We start from the raw sequence: 27746 nt of genomic DNA on the forward strand, positions 1-27746 counted from the left end.
AATTAATGCCTGCTTCCCCTTGGCTGCCATCTTTTGCTGATGTGATCATAGACATCCCTCTCACTCAGGCACTGCTTGCTTGAAGTTGTAGTATCATGGGAAAGGTATAATTTTTTTCCACTATCGAAGCACTTGGTTTAACCCCATTCTCACCCCCAGCGTTGCTTTAGGTGCAGTGCCCTATTGCTGTCAAGGACCCCTTGTACTACAGCTGTGCTCATCGGGGGCCAGGATGAAGGAAAGTCAGTAGACACACTATTTTACTTTAAAACTTCTGATCCAGCGATCAGGAAAGCAGACAAGGGATGTGGTTTGCTTGGATAAAGAGCTTAACGTTTGAAAGGCTGCCTGCTGGGCCGTGTGCAGGTTCTTATACCCTCCAGGAACTTAAGAAGGTGATTTAAGAGCGACTTCTGGCAGTGAAATGGTCTGCAGCCTCTGCTCAGCTGTATCTCGGCTCTGAACCTCTCCGTTGTTCTGTGGAGTGTGGTGTTACGCTGAAGGCAGCTTGGCCAGCCTTCCTTGCATGACACTGTGAAAGTCTGTAGTTTCGGGGGAGGGTGCAGCACACAAAGTATATCCACATCTGCTCCAAGAATCTCAGTGGCATAGCAAGGCGATCCCAAGCTGAGGAAAAGAGCTACGTGCAACTGGCTGCCTGCAGACCTGGGAATGAGATACTGTCCTCAGTCAGTGATGGTGGCCAGGGGGGATTTCTGTGTGCTCTTCTCCATGGTTTTGTTCAGCACCCAGGCCTTCCCACAGACAAATATTAAAATCAGCCAAGGTGAGTGCAGATCATTGATTCTGGTTTACGTAAAGGTAAATGCAAACTTCTTTGTTACTCATGGCTCAGCAAGAATGCATCTTGAAATGTACAGCCCAAACTTTCTGTACAGTCCAAGGCTCTCTTGACATTCAACAATCTTCTTAATTTAGGGTGATGTATTGCAAAGCAATCCTGATATTTTCCATTGCTTTATGTTCAAGCATTCTCTTTGCTGGCTTTATTCCTCTTTTTTGCAGACATGATCAGTTTACCCCTATAAACAGTGCAGTCCTGTTCCAAGTTGTGAAAACTTTTATGGCATATTTGTAAGCTGAATGAGTTTCCTTAAAATGATTCTAGTCAGACATCTGTATTACCAGGCAGTAATAATCACAAACATTAGCAAGTACAAGTTTCAAAAGATTTTGGCTTTGGATGTTACCCCTTGTGTTCAGTGCAGAAGGGTAAGTAGTTTTCAGTTTCTTTTATTCCAACTAATTTGTGAAATGAGGTGAATATATATGTAAAAACTGTAGAATAGCAGAGCGCATATCACATATCCCTGAGCTTCAGAACTTGTCGATAGTATTTTGGGTGGAGAGAAGTACTTTTAAGAATCCACTGTGCGTGGCTTTAATTTCACTGTATGACTCAGTCTGGATGTACATTTTTACCTGGATGGGATAAGCCAGATTATTTTCTGAGGTATGCCACTAAATCTGGAGTACGCTGCATTTCATTGAACTTTATTAGATTAGTTTGGGACTGCGAGCAGAATCTGACTCATTAGGTATTGTTCAGTGCATTAGCATGAGAAATAATTACTACAAGCTTAGCTTTAGTGCCAGACAACTAATCAATGGGAGTTTCCACGAAAGTAGTTAAGGAGAGAAAAATGTAAGATACCCGCTCTCTGGTTGCAATGAGATGTCTAGTATTTCTGGATTGTAGAATGTCTACAGAAACTGACTAGTGTCTGTGTTTTTAAATATAGATAGCGTAGGATTTTATTTTGTAAAACTAGCTTTGTTTGGTACGATGTATTACATTACAATGCTGTGCATCTCAGACTGACATTTTTACAACGCTGTTAAAGTTTCATTCCACTGCTCTATCTTTTATAGGATTTCCACTCGCAGCATTAGAAACCGCTGCCTTCCAACTTTACCCTCATATACTACAGGGAAGGACCAGAGCTGTTCTCAAAGACACAGCCCACACGCACATGCACACAAGGGTGACTGGTGCCTTCCGAGTCAGGGAGGGCACCAGTGGGGCACGACCTGAGGGGGGGCCCTTGCCCCAGCAGCCAGCCAGCAACTACGGGGGTGCCAGCGGCCGTTTGCCGAGCACGCCAGCGGCATGGCAGCAGCGGAAGCGCTGGCACTTCTGCATGCAGTACAGTGGTGCCAATTTTGGGGGCATCAGCTCTCTCCGTGTCCCCCTACCAGCCAGAGCACTCGCTGTCGGGGTGGGGGGGGCACATGCCTCCCTGTGACCCCCCTATGTGTTGCGTATGTACACGCACAACACACAGGATAAATGAAGTTTGAAAATCCTGCTAGGACCTGCTTGTTTGAATGCAGCCTTTAAATGCCAACACTTTTGACACATTAGGGAAGGGACTCCCCTCCCCTCAGCCATACACCTTTCGTATTTTGCAAGATACTAAATACATCAAAGCCTCTTTGTATAACATTGGTCTGCATATTGAAGGGCCTGCTCCTACAGCTCTTATTTACGGAAAATGTGTTAGTGATACCAAAAGCCAATGGCTTACTCCAGTCCGCAAGACTCTACTCACCAGAAGAGTAGATTGTGATGCTTGTTGCTTGGCAATGCACATTGTTCACTTTAAGCCAGGTAAATGGATTGTGTAGGGTGAAGTGACTTCAGGAGGGATGTAAAGTTGCTCTCGTGAGGCGTTATTGCTCCTTTCTAGGATGGCACTTTGTACCGCTGCTTGTCAGGCTTCTTCTGCAGAAAGTGCTATCAATAAGGGCTATGCAAAGCTTCAGTAGCCGATTTGATTTGGAGGAGATTCAGCCCGATTCAGCAGCCGAATCTCCAAATGTGAATCGAATCAGAAATCGAATTGGAAGCCTCTGAATCAATTCAGAGATTTGGCCATAGACTGCAGAGGCAGCAGTCCTTAGCGATACTGGACGCAGCTGCCTCCGGCTGGTAAGTCTGTTGTGGTGGGTGGAGGGGGGAGCGAAGGGGCACGGGGGGAGGCAGATCAACACCCCACAGCGAGGGAGGGATTGGGGCTGGGACAAGCTGCCCAGCTGGGGCAGTGGGGTGCAGGACTCGGGGAGCGGGGCTCCTGCCACTGTGCGCCACCAGTTTGGGAGGGCGTGGGAGTGGGTGTGGGCCCCTGGATCTGCATGGGGTGGGCTGGGCGGCGCTCCGGGAGGCTAGTCCCAGCCACCCACTCCGGCTGCACTTCATGGGGCGGGTGGAGTCGGGGCTGTGCTCTGGGCAGCTAGCCCAAGTCACCCGCTGCCAGGCTGCGCTCCATGGGCTGGGCAGAGCTAGGGCTGCGCTCTGGGTGGCGAGCCCCAGCCCCAGCCCTGAGCACAGCTCTAGCTCCATCCGCCCTACGGGGTGCAGTGGAGCAGGGGCTATGGGTGGAGCTGCAGCCGTTCTAAACTTCCTCATTGCCCCTGCTGCCGGCCCAGCCGTGATTCAGGTGCATGCGCCTGCCACCATGCCCTGCCCCAGCCGGGGTGGGGAGGGGTGAAGCCATGGCTTGTTTGGGAGGCACGGGGAGGCTTCAGCGGCTTCTGCTGCTGAGCACCACTTGTCAAAGGCAGCACAGCACCATCTCGCGCCTCCCCACCCCGGCTGGGTGAACAGCGGGAGGGCATAGCCCCCACTCCCAGTGCCTTCTGCCGCCCATCTGGAGTACAGCTCGGCTCAGCCTGCCCTGTGCAGATCCGGGGGAACACGCTCGCTCTCATGCCCTCCCGGACCGGTGGCGCACAGTGGTGGGAGCCCCCCTCCCTGAGTCCCGCACCCCCCAACCCTGGCTGGACAGCTTGTCCCAGCCCCAGTCCCAATCCTTCCCTCGCTGGGGGGGTGTTGATCTGCCCCCCACCCCCACACCCCTTCTCTCCCCCCTCCATCCACCACAACTGACTTACCAGCTGGAGGCAGCAGTGTCTAGCATCATCGAGTACTGCTGCCTGTATAGTCTTTGGCTGAATCTCTAGATCTGAATCGGCTGAATCGAATCCGGATAGTGATTTGAATCACTGTCCATCCGAATAGCTCAAATCTGAATCCGAAGCAAATACTTGCTGCTTCACACAGGCCTGCTGTCAATGTCTACTTGTTATATGGGGCTTGTGGAGCATGTCCCGTTCCTTGCAGACTCGCACCTTCCATTTGCTGTGATACTGCTTAACAAGCTCCACTGTACCATTATGTGATGCAGGCATGCCTCAGATCCTTTCTGGACTATAGATCAGAGTGCGTTAGTAGATGCCTGATATGTTACTGGATGTTGGAAATATGTGCCTAAACACAGCCTAAAAGCTTTGGGACACTGTTCTTCATATCTCTGTCCTGGGAGTGGCCACATTGCAAACAGGGCAGGTAGTAAAGGTTGTGGGATTGAGATCTTCTACTTGATTTCTCTACACTGAATAGCTTTACATTTTACATTTAAATTTTCTACTTTTTTATGCACAGTGTCCCCGCACTGAAACTGCTGATAAATCTCCCCTTGACTTAAGTGGGCCAGGATTCACCATTCGCAGGTACATACACACAGAGCACGTGGCAATGAAGAGGCACAGGGGAGTGAGTGTCTGTGCCGTCTGTGCTCTGGTGTTATGTTTACAGGCACTCCTGTAGCCAAAGGCAAGTTGTGAGCTAAATAAAATGATTAAAAGATTCAATTAGAGAGGGGAAAAAAGGAATTCACATTATTTTTCCATGAAATTTGTTCTTCTCTTGATCTTAGCATCATTGCATATACAAGTAAGAGTGAAAACATACATGCAGACAGCTTTTCCCAGCAGAGGTCTGGGATTACTTTCCAAACCAGGAAATAACCTATTGATTGTTCCATATAAAGGTAATCTTTTCTTATTTGGTTTTCTCTCGGGGCCTCATCCTGTGAGCTGCTCAGTGCCTCTAGAGGGTTGAGGGGCACCCAGCAAGTGCAGTGGAGCTGTAGAGGTTCTGCACTCCTAAAGCATCATTAAACTATATGTACAGCAGCTAGATATGCTGTTTTCAGTGAATCATGGTGCGGTGAGTCCCTTTGAATGTCTGAAAGCCACAAAACTCGTTCTGCTATTTGCCAGCCTCCCTGTAGCTGACCGTTCTCTTTGCAATTACTAAATCTTTCTCTCGTGGCTGACTTAGTTTAGGCTTCTACTGATAAATTCACAGCCCATGATGAAACCAAGCCCCTTAATGCTTGCCCTCAAGAATGTCATCTGTTTCTAGCACCAAGCTGATAATATCTGCTGCTGAAAAGATGCTGTGAGAATGCTTTGAAGTATCCTGTGCCAGGAATGCTCCTGGAATGGATGGCTCTCGCCAGTCCTGCCCTACCTCCACACTTCTCAAAATTACTCACTTCTGGCATAGAAATAGCTTAGCCTAAGTTTGACATCATGAAAAGGGACTTAACCAGGGCTCAGCCAGTTGTTATTTTGTCGCTTTTTTCACTGGCTTCTTGTTAGTATTGGACCCGATGGGGCACCTCTTTTCAATAAGACTTATTTTTTGTTGGAAAATGTGTTGCTGGCAAAAATGCAACACTTCAATTTAGATCAAATTTTGTCAGGAAACATTCTCAGGCTGGAACGTCTTGGTGTTGGGAGAATCAAAAAGAGATCCCAGAACAACTAAAAGATTGGGTACTTACGGCATGTGCGGCTGAGATTTGAATCCCTGCTCTGAATCATTTTGAATTGCTGATTTGAATCGGCTTGTCCCAAGTGAAAGCCTTCATCCCTGGGATTTTGGCAAGTCTGGAGTGGCTACCTCTAGTTTTGCTGTGAAAAATCGCAAAAGGTCTCAGTTTTGTTCCTATGTGAAATGCAACCCAATGCCCAAACCTCAGTTCTTGAACAAGAGGTCTTGTTTTTCCAGCCAGTCATCTGCCCTCTGGCCCCAAAAAGTTTCAACCCTGGCTGGGAACTTCCTGTGCTAGATGCTACCTATACCTAGAATAAAAAAAAAGATTGTTCTGGAGAGTTTACAATCGCAATAGATAAGATGGACAAAAGGTGGATTATCATCCTCATTTTACAGCTGGGGATCTGAGCCCTAGAGAGAATGAATGATTTGACAAGGACTTCCACAAAGAGGCAGGGATTGGCCCCCATTCATCTAAGTGCAAACCCAGAATCTTAATCAAAGATGACCCTTCTTTTCAGGTGACGTGGTTGGAGCAGTGTGCTGCTGACATCATTTAAAACACAAAGACTTGATATGACTGACCTGATGACACTCCCTTTGTTTTCCTTCAGTGCAAATACCATTGTTATCCGGTGGATCAGATTATGAAGTTTACTCTCTGAGAAGTGAATGTAATCACCATACGCAAAATATTTCCTATGGCTTTTGAAATAAAAATAGCACAAAGTAGCATAGAATAAAAGAGGTGATCTCCTTTGTTCTTGCCTGTGAATTTAAGAATAATAAAGAGAATGCAAAGACTTCCTACAGTGACCTAACAGAAAAGATGCTAATTAAGCCTTGACCTACCCTGGTTCTCTTTTCTGGTATATTTAACCCTAAATTCCTCCAGGCACCTCTTGCTCACTGAAGCTAATCAAATTAATGATACCTAGTGGGAAAATGGTATAGAATATCAAAAGGATGAATGCTTTGGTCTGATGACTTAGTTTCAGCTGTTCCTAACAAGGGGACAATTTCTCATGACATTTCAGAGAAGCCTAAGGAGCCCTGATGGAAATTTCAAGTCAGTGCACAACAGATGCCCACAACAATTAATGCAGAAAGGCAAATGGCCCTGCCTGCCCAGACAGATGACGAGTTCAGCCTGTCCCTTTTGCTTTCACACTGCAAGAGGTGAAGAGTTCACCACGACCACTCCAAAATTACTAGATTGCTGCGGAAGCTCCCCATGCTTAAAAGGCCTGTGTCTGCAATAGCCCTGGTTAATAATTATGTGCACCTTTGCATTCAGCTTGGGTACAGAGGGCTTAGGCTTCAGGTGCTGAGCATCCCTGAGGAGCTGAGTGTGCTCTCAGCTTGTAGCACCCCTCAGGTCTTTGAGCCCAGGGAGCAGAGAGGAACATGTTCCCTAGCCAGAGCTACTGACTTTGGAAGGGTTTCATCATGAGAATAAAAAATACTGAATAAGAATATGGGACCAAGTCCCCTAGTCCTCACCTGATCCAAAGTGGGTCATCTTCTTGATGTCCAAGTGCTTCAGATTTGACCTTCTGTTGTTACGCAAGTTAAAATCCCATCGCAGTCCATGATTTACCTGACCGAAGTCTGAGACTCCTAGGCGGCTGTGCAGTGTGATTGGGAGCAAGTACCCATAAAGTAAGTGGGTGGATGAGTCCCCAGTACTTTGGCTGGCGGGGAACAAGAGGAGGCAATTCAGTGTGTGTTACCCTACCCTTCAAGGTCTCTCGGTGCCAGGGTAGGGGATCTTTGGGAGGTCTGGAAGTGGGTAAGGGTGTGAGGCTTGGGCACCCTGTGCTATTGAAGCTGATGTAGCCCCAGAAGTTATTAGAAGTATTAGCTTCCCTTTCCTCAGCACATTGTGGGGCTAGAGAAAAGGAAGAGACCAAGATGCTTTGCAGCTATTTGCACCTTATTGTCTGCGGCTTCCTTGGATCTGAAGGTTTGGATCCTTCAGCTCCATTAGCTGGAAACTCCTTAAAGCAACGGTTCTCAACCTTTCTTGGACCAGGACCCATTTGTAAACATCAGTGGTCAGTCCCCACCCAGTGCCCCTCACTCCTAACCCACTGCCCCCTGCCACCAGGCCCCCAGTACACGGGGCAGTGGGTTGGTGTGTGGGGCATGGAGGGCTCTGTGCAGCCCCTTGCAGGCTGGAGCTCTGTAAGCGTGCAAGGGAAAACCCACGGTTTCCCATGTTTTTCTCCTTTAAAAGAGAATCCATTTTTCAAACGTGTTTGCCGCCCTTTCATATATTCTTGCAACCCACCCATGGGTTGAGAAACACTGCCTTAAAGTGAAGCTCACCCTTATGCTTAGGGACTGCTCAGAAAGGGCTTCCCTAGGGCAGGGCTGGCAAGATGTGGCCTATCACCTTGTTGTGAATGGAGTGGAGCACATCTTCCCTTTTTCTGTCATTTTTCTTATTTGGGACAGGCTATTTTTTCCACAGCCGGTGACTGATGCCATCAGACAGAGTGATTGGAAAGCAGCTCATTCATCTCAACAGTGTCACTGGGTTCGTAAGATAGGAGTTGCTTACCCTTCCCAGTTATCTAGGTATGGCACTTTCCAAGGCTGATAGTGAGTGACTGCAACCAGCTTCAAGAGCTATTGTGTCAGTATATATCCTCTAAAGAGCTCTCAGGGGAAAAAGCGGAAGGGTGGCCACAAAGGAAGAATGAATTGAGAAATAATTAGCTTTTATCTGAGCAGCGGGAACAGAAGAGTGTTGGTGAAGGCGTCAGGCTGTCAGAGAACGGGAGTGAAAGAAAAGGCAGCCTTTTATTGTCGACCAGCAGAATAGCTTGCATGCTGCAGGTCTTGAAATAACTTGACTTGGTCTTTTTGACATTTTGAGGGCGTACAATATCTTGGGTCAGCAGGAGACACTGAGCTGTAGCACTCCAGCATCTGCTGCTTGTTTTGCAGTGCTTGCTGTTGTGAGATCTGAAATGCAGGGAACAGTTACTTCCAGCTATTTAGGTCATTCTGCTGCCACACGTTGGCAGTCTTAGGAGAGCTGATCTGTAACCCAGACCTCTAGGTTATGGGTTGTCATGAAAGGGGTGGTGATCCAGTGGGTAAAGGACATGGTGACGTGGGAACGCAAGGAGCTAAATCAGCTCCGCTCATGCTACCACTTGTATTCTGGGCCCTTCTCATTCCTTGTTTATGTGCTCACAGCGGCCCTGTCATTTGGGGCTTTGGGCAGAGTTTATAATACATCTTAATTACACTCCATGTAAGTTGAAGTTCCATATACCAGAGCCTTTCCTAGCATCAAGTTGACCCTTCTAGGGTTTCAGTCTGTAACCTGCTTGGATAGTTTTGCGAAATCCACCTTCCCCGAAATGTTAGAAATCATCCATATTGGTTATGCCTTTTCTTTTATCAGCATCAGTTCCCTGACTCTCCTCCAGAGCTGAAGTCTCTTCCCCCAGATATCCTTTTCCAGCTTTGCAATGTCCACTGCAGTCACTTAACTTGTACCTTGTGCAATACTAGCGTGCTCTTTGCTGCATTTGTCCATTGATATAATATAAATACAAGAGAATGAGCTTCCTCTAGAGAACAGCACCCACCCTTTGCAAGAAACTAGTTTGGAGAGAAAGAATAGGTTGGTGACAAAAGCAAGATACTTCAGCACATGCCTAACTTCAGGTACATAGATTATCCTATGGACCATAGGCGACGCGTAGGAGAGGCATGGGGGCACATGCCCCCCTTGAGATTGGCTCCCACCGAAGCTGCTGCCGACTTCTGCAGGTGGTCGCCGCTCACATCTGCCCCCTCTCGCTGTCGATGCAGCCGGTGGCATCTGCAGGTGGTCACCGCTTGCCACCCCCCGCCACAGACACCACCACTGGTGGCTGCAAGCGATCTCTGCTTGCCGCTGCCAACGTTGGCAGCTGTGGGCAGTCCCAGCTCACCGCCACCAATGTCAGTGGCTGCAGGTGGTCCCCACTTGCCACCATGGTGCCCCTCCAGTCTTGGGAGTCACCAGTCATTCATGCTATGGACTTCAGCAAGACTCATCTAATGCTTGAAGTGAAACTTGTCCTTAAGAAGCTTGCTGGACCCTGTCCCTTTCTAACTGCCTTCCAGAGGTTTAGCTGATGGTTTTACATTTATGCTCAGTATCAGCCCTCCATGCCATTCAGCCTGTGATTATTTAGGTGTCTTTTGCCAATTCTCCTATTATTTTAATTGCTTTTCCTGCCTTAAGTTGCACATTTCACATTCACTTTCCCACCAAGGCTTCCAGTTTTTTCCAGGTCTCTTGGGCTGGAGTCTTCCTCGTCTCTGGTATTCGCTGCAAGGATACAGCTTTTGCTACATGTTTGCTTTTTCTGGGCACTGATGTAAGTGAGACTTGGCCCAAGCCTACGTGTATAAAATACCGCAGTGTTGCTTCCATCTTCCTTGGAAAATAGACAGCAAAAATTGTAACTATTTATGTCATGGTAACATGTAGAGGCTCCAGACCCCCTATTTCTTCCCTGCTTCAGCAATGTAGAGCAACATATTTTCCTGAATTTCATCATCAAATAAATCAGCTTGAGCACAAAAGACAAAAAGGGCCACTGGGTACCTACATGTGCTATAGGAAATTGTACTGTTCCTTTTTTCTAATAATTTCTTAATCAGTTGGTTAAGATGCAGAAATATGTCTGTTTTAATTCTGCAATGTTGCCTGGAAATAAAATCACAAAGCATTGGGATTGTTCAGTTGTTCCTAACCGAGGGAGTTCAGTAAATGAACTGTGACAGTACAGACTGCCCATGCTTCTTTCCATGTCCCCAGTAGGGAGAGAGGTGAGAGAAGAGGCTCTGGTAGGTTAATTTAGATGGAACAAATGTGTCTTTGTGTTACGACTAATTCAACCTTTTGTAGAAGCAATGAAATGTAATAGACTGAGCTGGCAGTTGTTTCTTTCCACCAAGCTAGTCTGTGCTTTCAAAAGTATATGCCAGGGACTGCCACAGTGAAGCAGCCATATCTCTCCTGAGTGGGAGCTTATTGTCATGTGCCTGGCCCGACAGCACGGGCGCTGCATTACGTCCACGTCAGGGTGCTGTGTGGAAGGAGCAGGTGTGACATGTTCCTTATACTTACCTGGCAGGGGAAAACACCGTGTATCTGGGTCCATGAAGGCAGTTTTCCTTAAGTGTGCCTGGGGATAACTGCTCTTCTGGCATGGTTTAGTACCTGCCGAAGTATTGGGGCTTTATGGAAATGGCAGCCTCCTCCCTAGCTTGCTCCTGCGGCCATATGGCCAAGGACAAGGAAAACTTGGAGGCATCCAAACCCCTGGCCTCCGGGCTTTTTGTCTGAACATGGGATGCCTGCCAAAGACTTTGGAAACATCTGAAGTCCTAGGCGGGGTGGAGGATGTTTCCCGGTTGTAGGGCCCTTTAGGGTTCTGGATTGGGTCATGGATTTGGACTTGATTTGGCTGGGAATATGAAAAATTTCCTTTAAAAAAAGGTGGCATGTTCCTCAGCATAGTTCTTTGATGGCATAGACATGTCCTTTGAGCACAGACCTTGACACAGCAGTGTGGGATTCATGTCCCCCATGTCTTCAACCTGGTCACTCCACACATTCACTGTCCTCCCCTCTTCCAAACAAAAGCTGGGATATGTTACTGGAAAGAGAGAAAAAGGGAAGAAATCCAGGTTTGCACCTCTGCAGGCCTTTAACTATTATCTCCCAGCAGGGGCATCCCCCAGAAACCTCAGTAGGACTGGGAGGAATGTCCTTTGCACTGATCCTTGGAAGGATTGCAGCCCTGCCTGGACTCTGTCCTCTCAGCAGGAGAGGCCTTGACTCTACAGCTTCATGCAAAGAGCTGGCTGAGCTGCCATGTATAAGGGAGCATCCATGGAGAGAGGAGAAGATAAGGTCTTGCGTGTGGACAGTGTAGGATGTCAACCAGTGACAGGCAGGGGTGGGAGGAGCAATAGCGGCCTACTGGTGCATGCTCTCAGCCAGCCCGCTGTCCACTCACCGGCTGGTGGCCCAAGAGAAGGTCAGTCTTCAACAGAAGAAAGGAGAGATTTTTAGAAAGTGGTTAATGCTTTTTGGGTGCCCACCTCAAGACAACTGAAGACGCTTGACTTCCAGCAAATCCTTAGTCTCTACCCTATAAGAATCCAATCACTGTTTTTCACAAGTGCCACCAAAAATGGAGGCACCCCAAATCACAAGTAAATCTTGGTCCTTAAACTTTTTGTTTTTCTTGGTAACATCAAGAGACTGACACAGGACCTGAAAGGAAGGCTCCTCACCATTCCTGTTCACACAGTTGCTACAGCTGTTATGTATTAAACTCACTTCAACTTCTCTTTTCTTTCTACCCAGCTATGCCAGAGCCCATTCAGTCCTACTCCTGCCCACTGTTCTGGACAGACTATGAAGGGTACTGTTACAGATACTTTCCCATCAATAAAACATGGGCTGAAGCTGACCTGTATTGTGCTGAGTTTTCCATTGGCATAAAATCAGCCAAGTTAGCTTCCATCCACAGGTAAGAATCATAGAAATGTGTTTCCAAGACATTCTCCATGTCCAACCTAATTATGTCTTATGCAGGAAAAATAATTCCCCAGCAGGATTTTAACCTTCATAGGACAGAACAGACATCTTGAAGCTCAATTTACCTCTTTAATAAACGCTGTGTATCTGTGTGGCAACAAATTAGCTAGGGACCATGTGTACCTCTGTTCTCTGCCGACCAGAATCAGAACTCCCCAGCTGTACTACGCAGACATCTAGCAGAGATTATCCATCATCTTGAGTAGCAGAGCTGATAAATCTGAAGCTGCTTCATCCATGTTGCTCCTAATGAAGCAGAGAGGCACTTCTGTGGCCATGATAAATGAACATAAATAAGTTTATGCCCTATACCATTGGGCACAGTGAAATAATATTTATTGCCTCGGATTTAACTAAGGTTCTATATTAACCTACAGAGCCCATTACCAACAGACACTACAGATATGCATACAAAGCTATCCTTTTGAGCATACATGAAGTTCACAAGCAGATGTACCTTTTTGTGTGCACAAAATGCATGCTAGTACCCATTTTGTGGTCATATTTGTGTGGAGTCCTTGGAAACCCCCCCCCCCCCCATTGTAAGAATGGGTTTTCACCTGACCATGTTCTGTTGCTAGGGTTTGTCTGCCTTCCAAGTCTCTGCCATTCTTGATGGTTTAAGAAGTGTTTTAGGATGGTTTAGCCCACTGAAAAGCTTAAATGTATTTCATGACATGCCCTTATCTTGCATAGTAAAGAGCATATTCATGAGTAATGACTAAACCACAGGGGTAGCTGCCTTCCAGCAGCACAGCCCTTGGTTGTTAGCACAGCTAGTCACATAGTTTTCATAGATTTCATAGACATCAGGGCTGGAAGGGACCTCGGAAGATCATCGGGTCCAGCCCCTGCCCAAGGGGCAGGAAGTCAGCTAGGGTCAAAGTATCCCAGCAAGGTAAACGTCCAAATATTTCTTGGAAGTGTCCAGAGTAGGTGCTTGCATCACCTCTGGGGGAAGTTTGTTCCAGCCTTGGGGGCTTGGGCAGTAAAGAAACTTTTCCTTATGTCCAGCCTAAAACGGTCACAGGGGAGTTTGTGACCGCTGGACCTTGTCATCCCTTGGGGTGCTCTGGTGAACAGACGCCCCCAGCTCCTGATGTTCACCCCTTATGTACTTACAGGCTACCACCAAGTCACCCCTGAGCCTGCGCTTCTCCGTGGCTCTCAGCCTCTCTCCATAACTCCTGTTCTCTTGTCCTCTGACCAATTCCTCCTGTTTATTCCCCAAACTCCTAGCATTAGTGTACAGGCACTTATGTGTGCCATTGGAGGCCCTAGGCTTTCTTGTACTTGTGGAGAAGCTCTGTTCCTGGGCTGGGGTAGAAGTGGGTTCCCCTGAGCATCTGCACCTGCTGGTTTTGCAGTTGATGCTTGGTGAGTTGGCTCTGGTGGTTGTCCGCCCATCTCCCGGTGAGCTTAGTTTAAAGCCTGGTCGAGCAAGTCAGTCATTCTGGCTGAGAAGAGCTTCTTCCCCTGTGGAGTCAGGTAGAGGCCGTCTCTTCCCAACAGACCGCTGCCTCTCTTTCCGAAGAGCGGACTGTGGTCTTAGAAGCTGAAGCCTTCATGGTGGCACTAGCACTGCAGTCTTCTGCTTACTGCCTCGATTCATCTCTCCCTCTTCTGCCTGAGACCCATAACTGGAAGGATTGAGGAAAAAGCCCCTTGCACCCCCAACCCCCTGAGCCCTGCTCCCAGAGCCCTGTAGCCACTCATGACCTGGCCAGGATTGCTCTGAGTTGTGTCATTTGTGCCCACACAATTTTGAACTTTTCAAGGTTTAATTTTTTTTCTTTTGATTCTAAGGAAGGGCAAAAACAATGAATTAATTTTCATGGCACATTTCCTTGGTTTTCTGGATTTTTCTGATTTTCACCATTATAAGTCATCTTTTTACACAGCTGAAGGAGAATCATGATCATGGATACTTTCAAAGGGTCATTGAAAGACAAGGCTGTCTTGATCCAAATTACATGATCTAGGATTATCTTTGCTTCATTTCACTAATACAAACTTCCTCACTTCTGCATATTATGTTACTTTACCAGCTGGGAAGAGAATGTCTTTGTGTATGACCTGGTAAACAGCCGTGTGCCTGGGATACCAACTGATATCTGGATGGGACTCAGTGATCTAAGACAGGTGAGAAATTACTACAGTATTAAATATTATCTAGTTTTTCCTATGCTGGTTTCCCCATAAAAGAACTGTTCTTCCTGGAGTTGAGGCAATGCACCGAAGGCACAGTAATATTTCTTTTTTCCTCAAATCCCACTTACCAAATATTAAAATCTTTTCTTCCTCTGAGTTCAGCAGTACTTTGAAAATGAGCAGTTCTGGGGAAGCAAAGTTTTCTAGATATGTAGACAACAGAGCAAAGCAAACTTATCCACTGCTCAGGGCTTCAGCTCACACTTAGTAAGATTAAAGGCTTCCTCAGTATCCACAGTCAGTGAGTGTTTGCTCTCACTAAAAGTAGAAGGAACACAGAAGGACAAATGTCATGCTACATTTTGAAATTCCCATCTTGTTTCCATTTTCCACAGTTTGAAACAGAACTTTTTTTGTTGTTCTTATTTTTTCCAAATATTTATTTTTCTCCTTTTTCCCCATTTCCTTTTACTGCTACCCACAAGTTTAGTAAAATAGATGTTATCTAGAGTTATTCTTTTCCTCCTTAGTTTTTAAAATGCTCTTGTCTTGTAACTTTTGAAGATTTTTTTTTGAAAACTTGAAGAGTAACAAAAATAAAACTGGAATTCGGCAACCCTGGCACTCCTAACTATTCGAAACTTCTAGGACGTAAGAACAAAAGAATTGCCATTTTATGGGGTCAGACCATAGGTCCATCTTGCTGAGTCTCCTGTGTCACACAGGGACAGACAGCAGATGCTGAAAGGGAGATTGAACTAGGTATGACCAGTGTGCCCCCTCTCCCAAACTGTTCCTCTTTCACCTGCAGCCTCTAGCACATTTAAGGTCTAGGATGGTCTAATTCAAAAGCTGACTCCCTAACTCCCGTGGCTCAGTAACTACTGCTGCCCCTTTCCTCCAAGGATTTGTCCAATCCCTTTTTGAATCTGGCTAAACTGTCTGTTTCCACAACATCTGGTGGCAATGAGTTCCACACTTGGATTGTAGACTGTGGGAAAAAGAACTTCCTTTTCTTTGTTAGTTCGAAGTTGGCTACCCACCAGTTTCATTTTGTGACCCCCTAGGTCTTGTATTGTCAGAGAGAGTAAATAATAAATCTCTATTTACTTTTTCTTTTTATTTAGTATTTTGTAAGTCCTTATCACCTCCCCCTCCAGCGTCTCTCTTCTCAACTGACCAAGCCTAGCCTCTTTAGCCTCTTCTCATATGGAAGCCCCCCATACCACTAATTATCCCTGTTGCCCTTCTCTGCAGCATAAGAAAACTCACATAGTAGCACAATTGCAGAATTTCAGTTTTCCTTGCTGTACTGCATTATTTCTGCGTAGTTAACATTTTAAAAGCTTGAGAGTGGCTGAAAAAGACATGGGGAAAGCCCTTAGCTATCATTTGTTCTTCTATAGCTGTCAGCAAAAAAAGAAAAAGGGGAGATAGGTCAGGAGTCAGGAAAAATATTGAAATGTTGAGAGTTTGTACTTTAATGCAAATCCCAAAATTTCAGAGAAACAGGACACTTTTCACAAAACTTTTGGTTTTAAGAAACAGCTTTATTTCCTTTGGAAATTTGACCAGCTTTAGATGATGGGTAAGCCTAAAACCACCATCTCACAGAGGCTACCAAACATTAGATGGGCTTAGACCAGTGGTTCTCAACCTTTTAAGACTCAAGACACCTTGTTAGACTCAAGGCACTCTTCTGAAAATACCAGATCTTTTCTTTTTTCTCTTTTCTTAACTTTGAAAACAGTGAAAGAGCAATTCCTTTGTTGCAAAGAACTCAGGAAGCCCACAGGTCAGAACACTCTTCTTTCTTTTTTTATATAGGGTATGAATTCTTATTTGAAATCTTTGGGTGTGCCCAGGCTAGTGTACACATATGGTATATAGCGCCGTAGACCCATCTGTGCTGCCACACATGCAGGCATTCACCGTGCTGCTCATGTGCAGCACAACAGGTTTTTTTAACACCAGGAGATCTTGGTGTCAAAAAAACCCCGCCCCTTAAAAAAGCAGAGTGGCGCATGTGGTAGCAGCATGTGCCACTTGAAGCTGCAGCCTGGCCAGCTGGAGCCATGCTCCAGTTGCTGGCCAGGCCCTGTGTGCTTGATTGCCACCACTGGAGCCCTGGGAATTCCCCAGGAGCCTCGGTGATGCTGCTGGAGCCAGCCCAGGTCCCGGTCGGAGCCTCCCCCACCCCATCTGGGGCAACTTGCTGTGCACCAGAGTGCATGTGCACAAGCGTTCCCCAGGACAAGTAGCAGCAGCACAAACTGTGTGCCACTGCTATTGGTCCCTGGTGCGATGCATGTGTGTGCTCCTCTGGACACACCCTTTGGGTTTATTTTATGAGTTGCATGCAGGTGCTCGTACACTAAGATTGCCACGCCACCCGGGGTGAGAATCATGATAAGCATTCATCACTACCAACCTGGATTGGACTTGTGGCCAGCTCTCATGCAACTACAGCTCCCAGAGCCATGTGGTCCACCCACAAGTTAAATTTCACAGTCATTTTATCAACTGTTCAGAAATTAAAACATGCATTTTAATTTCTTTTTTAGACCCAAATATGTTATCATATCTGCAGGCTGTTTTTCTTTTGCAACATATCCTTCCATTTAATTCATTATTTTTATAATATGAAGAATGTTGATTTTGCTTTTGCAGGTGCTTGATATTAGGGCTGTGGGAAATTTCACTGGGTGTTTCGTTTCAACGCTGTTTTGACTTGTTTTGAGCTGGGGCTTACCACATACACGTGACATGAGTTTTGCTTTCAAGAATTTGAGGTGCAGTTTCCTCAAACCCCCTGCACTGATCTTCTTGAAACTTGGTAAGATTCATGCCCTCAGGAAGGGCAACCATCCCTGCAACTTTCATCCAAATCAGGCCAGAAATGACAAAGTTATAGGCTGTTTTGGGCTTCCCCATTATACCCTATGGGCGAAACGTCGAAACAGCGAAACTATTTCAACGAAACGAAACGGAACAGCAGTTTCAAGTCGAAACAAAAGTTGAAATGGAAGGGTGCCGTTTTGCACAGCCCTATGTTAATGCTCTTTAGTAAAGGAATATATTTTCAGTGCTATGTCCTAAATATATTTGCTCTAATCTAACTTGCGTCTCTGCAGTGTATACGTTCTGCAGTTCCTTCCTTTTTCTTCCCAAGTGTTATTGTTTTAGGAACAGAATTAATGCACTGTGTGCCCTTCATTACCAGTTACCTGTTCTAACTTGCAGTGATTCTAGGATCTCAAGCAACGTGCCTAAGTGAAGAACTATTTTATCACTCGGAGCCTAAGAGTTGTTTATCACTGAGACAGAAGGATGAGGTTCAGTTGATGCCAGGCTTTACTAGGGTGACAGTAGTATTGAGTGAGTCAAATCCAGGAGTCTACGATCAGACAAAAACACCATTGCAATCATTGCAGTCATTTTCATCCTAACTTTCTCTTGCTGTTTTGATAGGAAGGACATTTTGAATGGACGGATGGCACATTGTATGATTATAACTACTGGGATGGCAACCAGCCAGATGATGGGATCCACTCTATTCCAGAAGAGGAAGATTGTGTGCAGATCTGGTACCGATATAACAGTGGTAGGTTCTGTGTGTTCCCTTTGCAGGCTGTAGCTCACAACTCACAGCAAGGACATATTAGGCTCTATCTGCAAGTCAATAAATTTAGTGAGATGTAGCTCACCCTTTTCCATACATAAAAAAGATGCTGGCAGGGGGGAATCATTCCATTTGATCTTATTTATGCAGATGAGGTTGTATATTTTCTGTTGTTGTGGCTTCCTGTCTACTCAAGTGAGCTCAGTGGAGTACCTTCCCCTAGCAAACACCCCCTCCCTCTGCTCTGTAATCCTTTTCTGTCTCTCTCTCTCTCTCTCTGTTTACTCTATTATAACACCATACACTGATGGATGAGGCTTGAGGGACATTATTTACTTTTTAGGAATGATTGGATTTGCTCAGTGGTCAACTTTCCAGTTTTCACCACTTAAATACAGATTCTGGAATAGTTTGTGATTTCTCACAGATTCCCTCCAAATGTTGTTTAGTGTGCAGTGATATTTGGCCATATTTGCTGGGGAGGGTCTGGATTTTATAAGTGAAAAATAGTACTTTGCACTCTTACCACAGTTCATCAGTATTATCACTGAACATTTGTTAGCACGAGATGAGGAAATGCTAAAATATTTCTTGCAAACGAATACAGTAAAATTGATACAGTGTTGTTTTAATTATGTCTACCTTCCCCCCTCCAATAGAACCAAAAAGAATCACACTTGACTTATGTGGCATCAACCTGTAATTGGGTTTTGACTTTTGAGATAAGTACAGACAGTTGACAAGTCCAAGGCTGAATTGATTCAGTCTTTGCAAGTTGGTCTGAGCTGTGTAGATTGAACCAATAAGCAAGTGAACAGACGTTCACTTTTGATTCTGAAAATGCAGCCACATGCCTAGTGGACCAGGCCAGAAGCCTTTCTGGTCAGCTGGAGCAGACTGCTTGGGCCAAGAATAACCTGCAAGAGGAGGTTTGTGGGGGAGGTACAAAACATTCTGGGATGCTGGGGGACTGTGAGTTAACTTGAATCCGGAGGCAGTCTGGGACAGAAGTTAAATAAACCAATTTAACCTAAATCAGTCAAGTCTGATATTACATTTATCCAGATTTATCTTAAACCAGTTTCTGCCATTTTGAAAGTGGCTTATGTGCACTGAACTTCTGTTCTGTTACTGATTTGAAATGGTTTCCAATCACTTATACCGGTTTATGTGTAATTTCTGCAGTATTTTTGTGCATGCAATAATAAAAACAACTTAGAATTTCTTTCAGTTCAGTTTTCATTTTAGTCTTTTTGTGCATTTAACCTTTCATATCCTTTCCTTGGTTATTGATTCTCTTGTGGGATTTTGTTAGGGCAGCAGAGGTTCAAGGTTGTAATGTATAGTTATTGATGTATATTCAGTGAAAAGCTGTTTTCCTAAAATTGGCCCTGAAAATATGGGGTCAACTTATATTTGGAACAATAAAGTAAATATGCTGCATGCTGGGGGCATGTCTATACCACTTTTGATGGTACCAAGGAGCTTTACTGTGAAAACACACCCCACCCCCTTGACCCCGTTCTGCATGTATCAGATATACATGAAATAATGTAAGATAGCTGCCATTAGAGCACTACTGGTTGTCTGTAATGGCCATCTACCCTGCCTTCATGATCCTTTGTATACACAGAAAATCCATGCAACTTGTAGGATTGTCAGAGTTGTAAACCTGTATCAAAGAAGTCTTTTAACAAGACTTTCCTTTGGGGCTAACTATTCAGGGGTGCAATTCATTTCTTTGGGTAAGAAATTCACTGTTTTCTATCTACGCTATGTGTTACATCTTCTTCAGTGGTGGATGAAGCAGACTTGACTTTTGTCTTCCATCGTGTGGACGCACTTCCAATTAACACTGAAAGAGTCTCCTTGTGTTTGCTCCTATACAGCGTTACGGTCATGGAACGACAACAGCTGCGGTAAAGAATTCCCATTTGTCTGCAAGATTCCATCGCTGGCAGTCGATTAGCTCACTCCCGGGTGACAGAACAACCACCGGCCGCGCTTCAAAATACTAGAACGGCGTCTGTCTGACTGAGGACCTTCGTGATGCCAGAGAGACATTTTTAATGGTTCATATAATCAGGTATATGTCTGAGGCCAGCTGCTCTACCTAGACAATACCTTACTTAACTTTTGCTTTTGTGCCCGAGCCGTGGCTGACCAAAGAGTACCGGTGAATAGTAAAGCAAGTAGGACTGTTACAGTATATTTTTTATGGTCTGGAAGCAATTTCAATATGGCCTCCTTTGCCAGGGCTGTTGTGTGACCCAACAAAGAATTTCAAAACCTATAAACATCATTAAGCAATGGATGAAAAGGTGCAAGAAGGTGACAAAAGTCTGACTGTCTGGTCCTCATTCACATAAGTGGACCCCACTGATCTTTGCCTGTCAAACTGGGTTCAAAATCTATAAACCTCTCTCATGTTATGATGAGCAGTTTGTAATGCAGAATACATATTCTGTCCCACTCCTCAACTCTGTTGAGAGAAGGGCTATGCAGTCACACTAAGGGCCTGATTTAGGCCTTATTCATACTAGATGATTTCAATGGAGTTACTCTTTGTAATTGGCAGCTGAGCTCAGAATCAGGCTTGAAAATCTGTACCAGTGCCATACAAATGAAGTAGCACAGGGTAGATATTGAAGTCCATGATTAGATCATACTTACTTTTTACTCAGTTGAAAGGAGATGGGAGTTATGCTTGAAGGGACACCATGTAAAAGCTGAGTTAGGAATTTCATATTTGAGCTTCTATTTGGATTTAAGCATCTCAACCTGTTTTACGAGAGATCCATTACATTGTTACAAACACTAAAAGCCGGAATCAGCTAAGTTTGGCAGAAAATGTGGCATTTTTCTTAAGCCCCTCCCCCCCTCCAAAAAAAGAAAAAAGAAGAAGAAAAGAAAAAGAAGCTAAAATACACTGTAAACAGTATTTTGTAGTTCCGTCTTTGCAGCCTTGCTGGAATACATATACTTACTTACTTTATACATACCTCTATTCTGGTACAAGGGTGGTAGCTTTATTACTCTCATTGCTTTGGACTGCACATTACTGTTGTATCTCATATCGAGGGGGGCATTCAAAACAGTAACTGTAACAGTGTGGCCTGCCCCTTAGCAGCCAGAGGACCTAAGGCCAACTAGACCCGTGCAACTATGACACCCAGCTGGAAAGTGGCCAGGTTTTTCCTACGAAGGGCTGAGAGGACAACGTGGATAGGCAGGTAGACAAGGGACAACAAAGGGACAACAGAAAGGAAGAAGTACGGGAGGAGCTGCAGTTGGGTCCTGAGAGAGGCAGCGAATTCTTCTGGGCTGGTGAGGGAGCCTGCCATTTTACACTCACTTTTTATGCTGGAACAAAGAGGCCCGTTAACAACAGATTACAGAACATCAGCTTGAACATTAGATGATCACGGTAGTGTTTCTTTTTCCTCATAAAGTAGAATGAATTTGTCACATGGCAGAATGACAGAGACAAGAGGTGCACAGAGCAGATCGTATCGATGGTTTCATTGCAAAGAAGCAGGGTTAGTTCTGGCTCAGGGTTACAAAAATGATTTTACTGGGAATTTATTTTTCGTTTGAAATTGAACTTTTTTTCTTTTCTTTCTTTTTTTTTTTTTTTTTAAATATTCCTTGCATTAAGTAAAATCAATTGCAGCAGTGAAGGCTCCTGTTACTTATTTATATTTCTTACTGCTCACTGCTTTAGGATATGAACAAATAAACATGAAAAAGAGTCTGATATTAAAATGCACATCTCCACGTACGTTTTATGACTTTGTCTAGCCCATTCTAGACCCAAATGGATGGGGCAAGGGCAGCAGAGTAACGAGAATCAGGACTGGCTGCTGCTACTACCCTGAGTACAGCAACTGCTTGTTATGCCTCTGGCACAGGGTTTGAGCTGAGACACTGCTGTTAATTCCTTGGAGTACCCCCAAGGGTTAAAAAGCCAAATTCTCACCACATTGAAATCAGTATTGAAATTCCTTTTGTGAGCTGTAGATTTGGCTCAATAATTGCAGTAGCCTCAGAATAGATTTACACAGGTTACCGGAGGTCAGGTTCATCCCCGTGAGATATCACTGTAACCCCCCAGTCATGCTAAATGTCAGCTATAGAGGATCCATCAGCAGAATGTCATAGACCCAGGGAGACATTTGCCATGTAGGCAGTCTGCATAAAAACACCCATCAAGAACTTTCTTATTTGCTCAGAATATATTAAGTTGCTGCAGGGCACTTTTTGCTGGTTTGTGAGGCATGATGAATTAATGGTTTGCATATTTGTTGAAGGCACAGTGGTTAACAAGCAGAGCATGCATATCTCCAAAGGAAACCTTTACAAATTATTCTCAAGGGACCTGAGATTTTCCTGGAGGAAAGGAAACCATCTCCTCTCCCTTTGCCGGTCTCTGGAATTCTGTAGGCTAGGAGCGGCCCCGCCACAGAACTGGCTAAAAGGAGGGTTGTAGATATAGAAACACCTTCTCAGCTGATGTTAACTAAAATAGCTCCCCTGGAGTCATGGTAGCAATTGAAGCACATCCTGATGGCCACTTCCCATCTCAGGTGTGTGTCTCCATCACACATTCTGGGTGCTTGTGCACAAGTGCAGAGGCTGCTCTGATGCACGGTAATTAAACTGTAATTACAGCCCATCCAAGCAGACTTGATTAATAAAATCTGCTGGACTGTGGTAATTACTGCACTCCAGCAGCTTCCGACATCTCGTTCATCAGCGTCTCCATGCTTCAAAATGGTGTGGGGGGGTGCTTGAACTAAAGCTTATTCAGCCATTTTGAATTGTGGGGGTGCCGATACACAAGACACTGCAGTGCTTTAATTAGAGGAGCTCTAATAAAACCATTGCCCCCACAACCCCTGGAGCATGTGTAAAAGTGCCATATGATACCTGCTATCACCCAGTTTCACAGGCAAAGGGAGACTGCTCATTTTTTCTCCTGACATGAGATGTTTGCACAATAGCAGTGGGTGCTGTGGGTTTGGTATTCCAGAGGTGGTCCAACTAGCTTTGCCTGGCTTTGTTGAGATAACTCTAACTTTATAGCGACTCTTTCATGTCTTGAACCAGCATCACATGGTGAGTGTTTATTAAATTTAAAAGGCAGCAGGGAATCATTATACTTCTGTGTTAAAAAGGGTCAGTGGACAATTGAGTTGTAGGGAGACAGATGTGTCCACTGGAACCAATATCCACTAGACATGGAGAGATAATTTAATTTTTATCCAAAGGAAGAATTGCCTCAGTTGTGGATTTCTTCTGAGAAGCCCCATTTTTCTGAGAGGCCCATGATTTCTTTTTATAACTTTTACAGGCATATCAACTGTGGTCATTTTCTCTTCAAATCAGATAATGGAAATCCTTTCCCATTACCTACCAGTACCTGACGCCCACAGGCTCAAGTTAGTTAGATATCTAGAAGTGAATGCAGAAACTACTGTCCTAGAATAGCAGAAGAAATAATCATGCAAGATGCTGACCTCTCTGACCTTCATCCAGCCATTATTAAGCAACTGCTTAACTGTAGGCAGCTGTGATATGAGCACCTTGCATACTTCAAAAGGGCCATGTAGAATCTCAGTTTCTCTTTTTTCCCCTCAACACTCATTTAAAGAGAACTGTTTGTTAGTGTAAGACTTCCAAGAAAGTGCCTGTATGTAGAAAAAGGAGCTCAGTGGTTGGAGCAGTTGTCAGCAGGTACCCAAATCTGTGGTCATTCTGTGCTGCTTTGTATCCTCCTGTGCTTTGAGATATATTATTCATTTATTATATTCAGCTGTATACCATTGTGATAGCCAGCTCAGTTCAAAAAGCCAAATGATTATACCCAGGGGATCAAGCATAAGACCATCCTGTTCAGTGAAACTGCTAATCATCAAGATGAGTATGGAGAGAAAATTGGTTCAGGACAATGGTCGGAAAACTGACTGACCTATAAGGGCTGACCCATGCTGTCCCTTCATGTGCTGACTTGTGTAGAGTTGTTCAGGAACGCTTAACAGACTAGAATAGTGTATAGATGGGGGTATGTTAGGTACTAGTGTATAGTATAGTATGGTATACAGGGCATCAGGTAGTAGTGTATAGTATAGTATACAGATATATATCAAATCTATAGAGATGCATTGCAGTAATTACTGTACTGCAGACAACCAGTACCCCTTAGCCAAATGACTAGGAAGCACCTCTTGAAGTTCAGAAAAAATATTAAACATCAAGACAAAGAGCTTACCTTTCTCCCAGCCAATCTTACTTTATTGGGAATTTTGGATATCTGACAGGCGCTTACCTTAACACAAGGCATTGCTTTCCAGCACCATTTTCACAGGAAGAGAATATAATGCATTAGACGTAATTTTTCAGGTGCTGTTTTCCTAATTAGTTAAGTTGATCTTGGAAATGCTTTTCACTGCTGAGCCCTTGAGGCAATGAGTGAGTTAATCTATTATGTAGATGCTCTGCAACCCCATTTCCCCCAGAGATCATTGGTGCTGCCATCAGCCTTTTGGATCTCTGCGTTTTGGATGAGGAGGGAATCTATAGATGGCGCATGCTGCTGTCAGGGGGCTTCACTGAGTCATAGATACCTGATCTTTACTGCTATTGTTCTCTCAGAGAAGCATTAATTTAAAATAATCTTGCCTTAACAGTAATGTCAAACTCCATGCAGATTTCTCCTTTAGGTCTTTCTTGCCAGCTGTGGTGAGTTTGTGTAGATATGGACACAGGAAGAGTTTGGCTTATATTGTGTAAAAACGTATCTTCTTTACACTCAGTTTTAAACCATTTTATTGGTGCTATGGTGCAAGCCGTCAGCCAGTATACACAGTACTGGGCATGGCCCTGCAGGACAAGGTTACCTGCTCTCTCTGGAGGTAAATCACTGATGTCTGGTACACACTCATACTTAAGTTTAGGGGGCTTTACACACATGAAAATACAACAGTCTAAGGAGTAGCAGCTACTGCTATGCTAATGACTTAAGGAGACTCTTGTTGATTTCAGTGGGCTTTGGGTCAGACCCCTAGTCCTTAACGATTGCTTTTCTCTTTTTTGGCCCAAAGGTAGGAGCAAGTTTTCTAAAGACATTTTGGAGAGAACTAGTTAGTTATGTTAATCTGAAGTCAGCAGAATGCAGGGTAGAGGTACATCTTAGGGCACTTGTACACATGATGGTTTTTGTGATGTACACAAGATGAAAATGTAATTTATGTGGCTTAGTGGAGTCATGCATTACAAGTGCACCACTTTCGGAGGTTTTAAATGACTTCTTGCAGCATTGCAAGCTAAATTACATCAGGTTGAAGTTGAGTTTGCAATGTTGCAAAGTACAACAGTGCAGCTCAGCTTGCTCCTCAGCTGTAGGAGAGGCAGGCAGACTCTAGAAAAAAAGGATCAGGCCCCTCACCACTTCTGCCTTCAGCAGCTGCTTGGCTGCCACAGGCACCTGTACAAAAAACAGCAAGGGGCCCAATCCTTTGTTTATTTATTTATTTATTTATTTATTTATTTACTAGTGGAGCCTGCTCACCTCTTCTGCAGCTGGGGGTGAGCTTCTGGTGGGCTGAGAAGCCCCTGAGCTGTGGGGGTCCTGGTCCTTCCCTCCACAGTGGCAGCACCCCACCCCCAGGCTGCCCATGTGGGCTACTAGCAGTCTGGGTGCTGCCTCAGCTCAGAGGCAGCACCCAGCCCAATCCAATTGTTCCCCAACCCCACCTGGGGAGCAGCATCCTGTGGACGGGCTTAGGGAAGAGTTGGAACAGGCTGGGTGCTGCCTCCAAGCTGGGGCAGCACCCAACCTGCTAGCAGCCTGCCTGGGCAGCCCCAAGAGGTGCCACCACCATGGAGGGAAGGACCAGGGCCCCCACAGCTCAGGGGCTGCTCAGCCCACCAGCAGCTTGGGGAGGTGCTGGCTCCAGCTCTGGCTTTGACAAAAAAAAAAAAAAAGATTGGGCCCCTCGCTGTAACGTAATGCAAAAGTTTAAATGATGGGTTTCAATTAAAACCCCACCATTTAAATTTAGGGGGCATAAAATAAAACCTTGGGGACTGAACCCCCATCATGTGTACAAGCACCTTTATTGACTGTTTATTTCATGAGATGGTATGAAGGGACACTTTTGGAAAATTGTGGAAAAACAGTAATCTGTGTAGGTTTCCTGAGGTACTTGTTGGGAATGCTTGGATCACTGTAGAACTCTGAGCTATTCCAAAACATATCGTGTAGGCCTTCCGGTCCTACAGCTACATGTGAAAAATGGCTGAAGCCCCTTCTATGTTGTCCTTGCTCTGTGTGCAACGAATGCTGTTTAACATTTAGCTCATGTTCTGCGAGCTGAGTTCTGCCTTCTGCTGTACCAGTGCATTGACATCAGTGGATTTTCTCTTGTTTATATTTCTCATACCCCAGAGACCCTGCTTGCTCTGTGTTACCCCAGGCAATATCTTCACTTGCAAACAAAACTGCCGTAGAGAGTTCATGTTGTCATTTCGTTTTTATTCCTGACCCTCAAGGTTCACGAGCGTTAGAAAATGTGGGTGGCAAGAGTTACTATCTGAATCATCCAAGGTAAATCAGCAGGGCAAGCGGAAAATCGATCCTCACACATACGCTTAGCTCAGTTTTCCCATGAGCAGGGAGGCTGAGTTGTTTTGAACTGTTTGGCATGGCTCTCAAGGAGACAGGCCTTCAGCACCAGATTTAGTCTTCTAGGCCACATCCCCATGAGCAGGAATGTGTGTTCCCTGGGGACAACTAGCAGCGGCTCATATTTGTGCTGCTGCTAGTTGTCCCCAGGGAATGCCTCTGCATGCACACTCTGGCATGTGACAAGATCCCCAGGTTGGGTAGGGGAGGCTGGGGCCAGCACCTGGGCTTGGCCCAGCAGCCTTACCTGGGGTCCTGGGGGCCTCCCAGGGCTCCAGCAGCAGCAAACCGGATGTGCAGAGCCTGACCGGCAGTTGGAGTGTGGCTCTGGTCAGCCAGGTTCTGGTTTTAGGAAGCACACACTACAGCTATGTGTACCACCTGCTTTTCTATTTGGAGCAGGTTTTTTTGACAGCAGCATCTTCTGGCGTCAAAAATCCCTGCCATGCTGCATATTAGGAGCGTGGTGAATGCCTGAATGTGCAGCATATGTGATTTGTGGCACTGCAAACTGCACACGCATGATCATCTGAACAGCCCTAGGTATCAAATGCCCGCACAGAACTTGTTGGAGTTATAGCAGGCTTTCTTCCTTGTGAGAAGAGACTGGTTTTAATTCTATGTCCTGTTTCCAGGATTAGTGATAATGTCATTCCCGGTGCTTGAGAGAATGAACTTGCATCGCTGATGTTAATCACATCACTTAATGCACTACTGAGAGGCACTCAGGTAGTGGGATGATGGGAGTAGAAGAACCTTTTTAGTACTGAATAGATCCTGCAGCAATCACAGTCTATATGGAGGGCTGCATATTGGGAGCCATTTCCAATGCAGAATGCAACAACTTCATTTTGTCCTACAAAGTCCAGAAAAAATCCTATGTGTTCCTGAATGCCTGGTACTGGCATGTTCTCCAGCAACTATTCACATGTAAAAAACCATCTTTCTCTCATACAGCAATGGCATAACAATCACATTATTCAAAATGTGTCTTTCTTGAATGGCTTAGAATCCA

The 27746-nt window shown here is 45.2% G+C and overlaps 1 protein-coding gene and 1 long non-coding RNA gene across 2 annotated transcripts; one reads left to right on the top strand and one right to left on the bottom strand.

Moving 5' to 3' along the window:
- The first annotated feature begins 458 nt into the window (after nucleotides 1–458).
- On the top strand, nucleotides 459–21652 carry CLEC19A (C-type lectin domain family 19 member A). Its single transcript, XM_019541782.1, has 5 exons — nucleotides 459–787; nucleotides 12039–12204; nucleotides 14321–14414; nucleotides 17895–18027; nucleotides 19935–21652. The coding sequence occupies exons 1-5, from the start codon at nucleotides 673–675 to the stop codon at nucleotides 20012–20014; spliced, it is 588 nt and encodes a 195-aa protein (XP_019397327.1). The 5' UTR covers nucleotides 459–672; the 3' UTR covers nucleotides 20015–21652.
- Nucleotides 21170–26871, bottom strand: LOC109314565. The gene is made up of 3 exons (XR_002102312.1): nucleotides 26518–26871; nucleotides 24937–24944; nucleotides 21170–21184 (listed from the first exon to the last, which is right to left on the bottom strand). It is a non-coding gene; the product is annotated as an uncharacterized LOC109314565 (long non-coding RNA).
- Nucleotides 26872–27746: the final 875 nt, after the last annotated feature.

Source organism: Crocodylus porosus, unplaced genomic scaffold (genome assembly GCF_001723895.1).
Source record: "Crocodylus porosus isolate Cpor-Errol unplaced genomic scaffold, CroPor_comp1, whole genome shotgun sequence".
In the NCBI taxonomy this organism is placed as follows: domain Eukaryota; kingdom Metazoa; phylum Chordata; order Crocodylia; family Crocodylidae; genus Crocodylus; species Crocodylus porosus.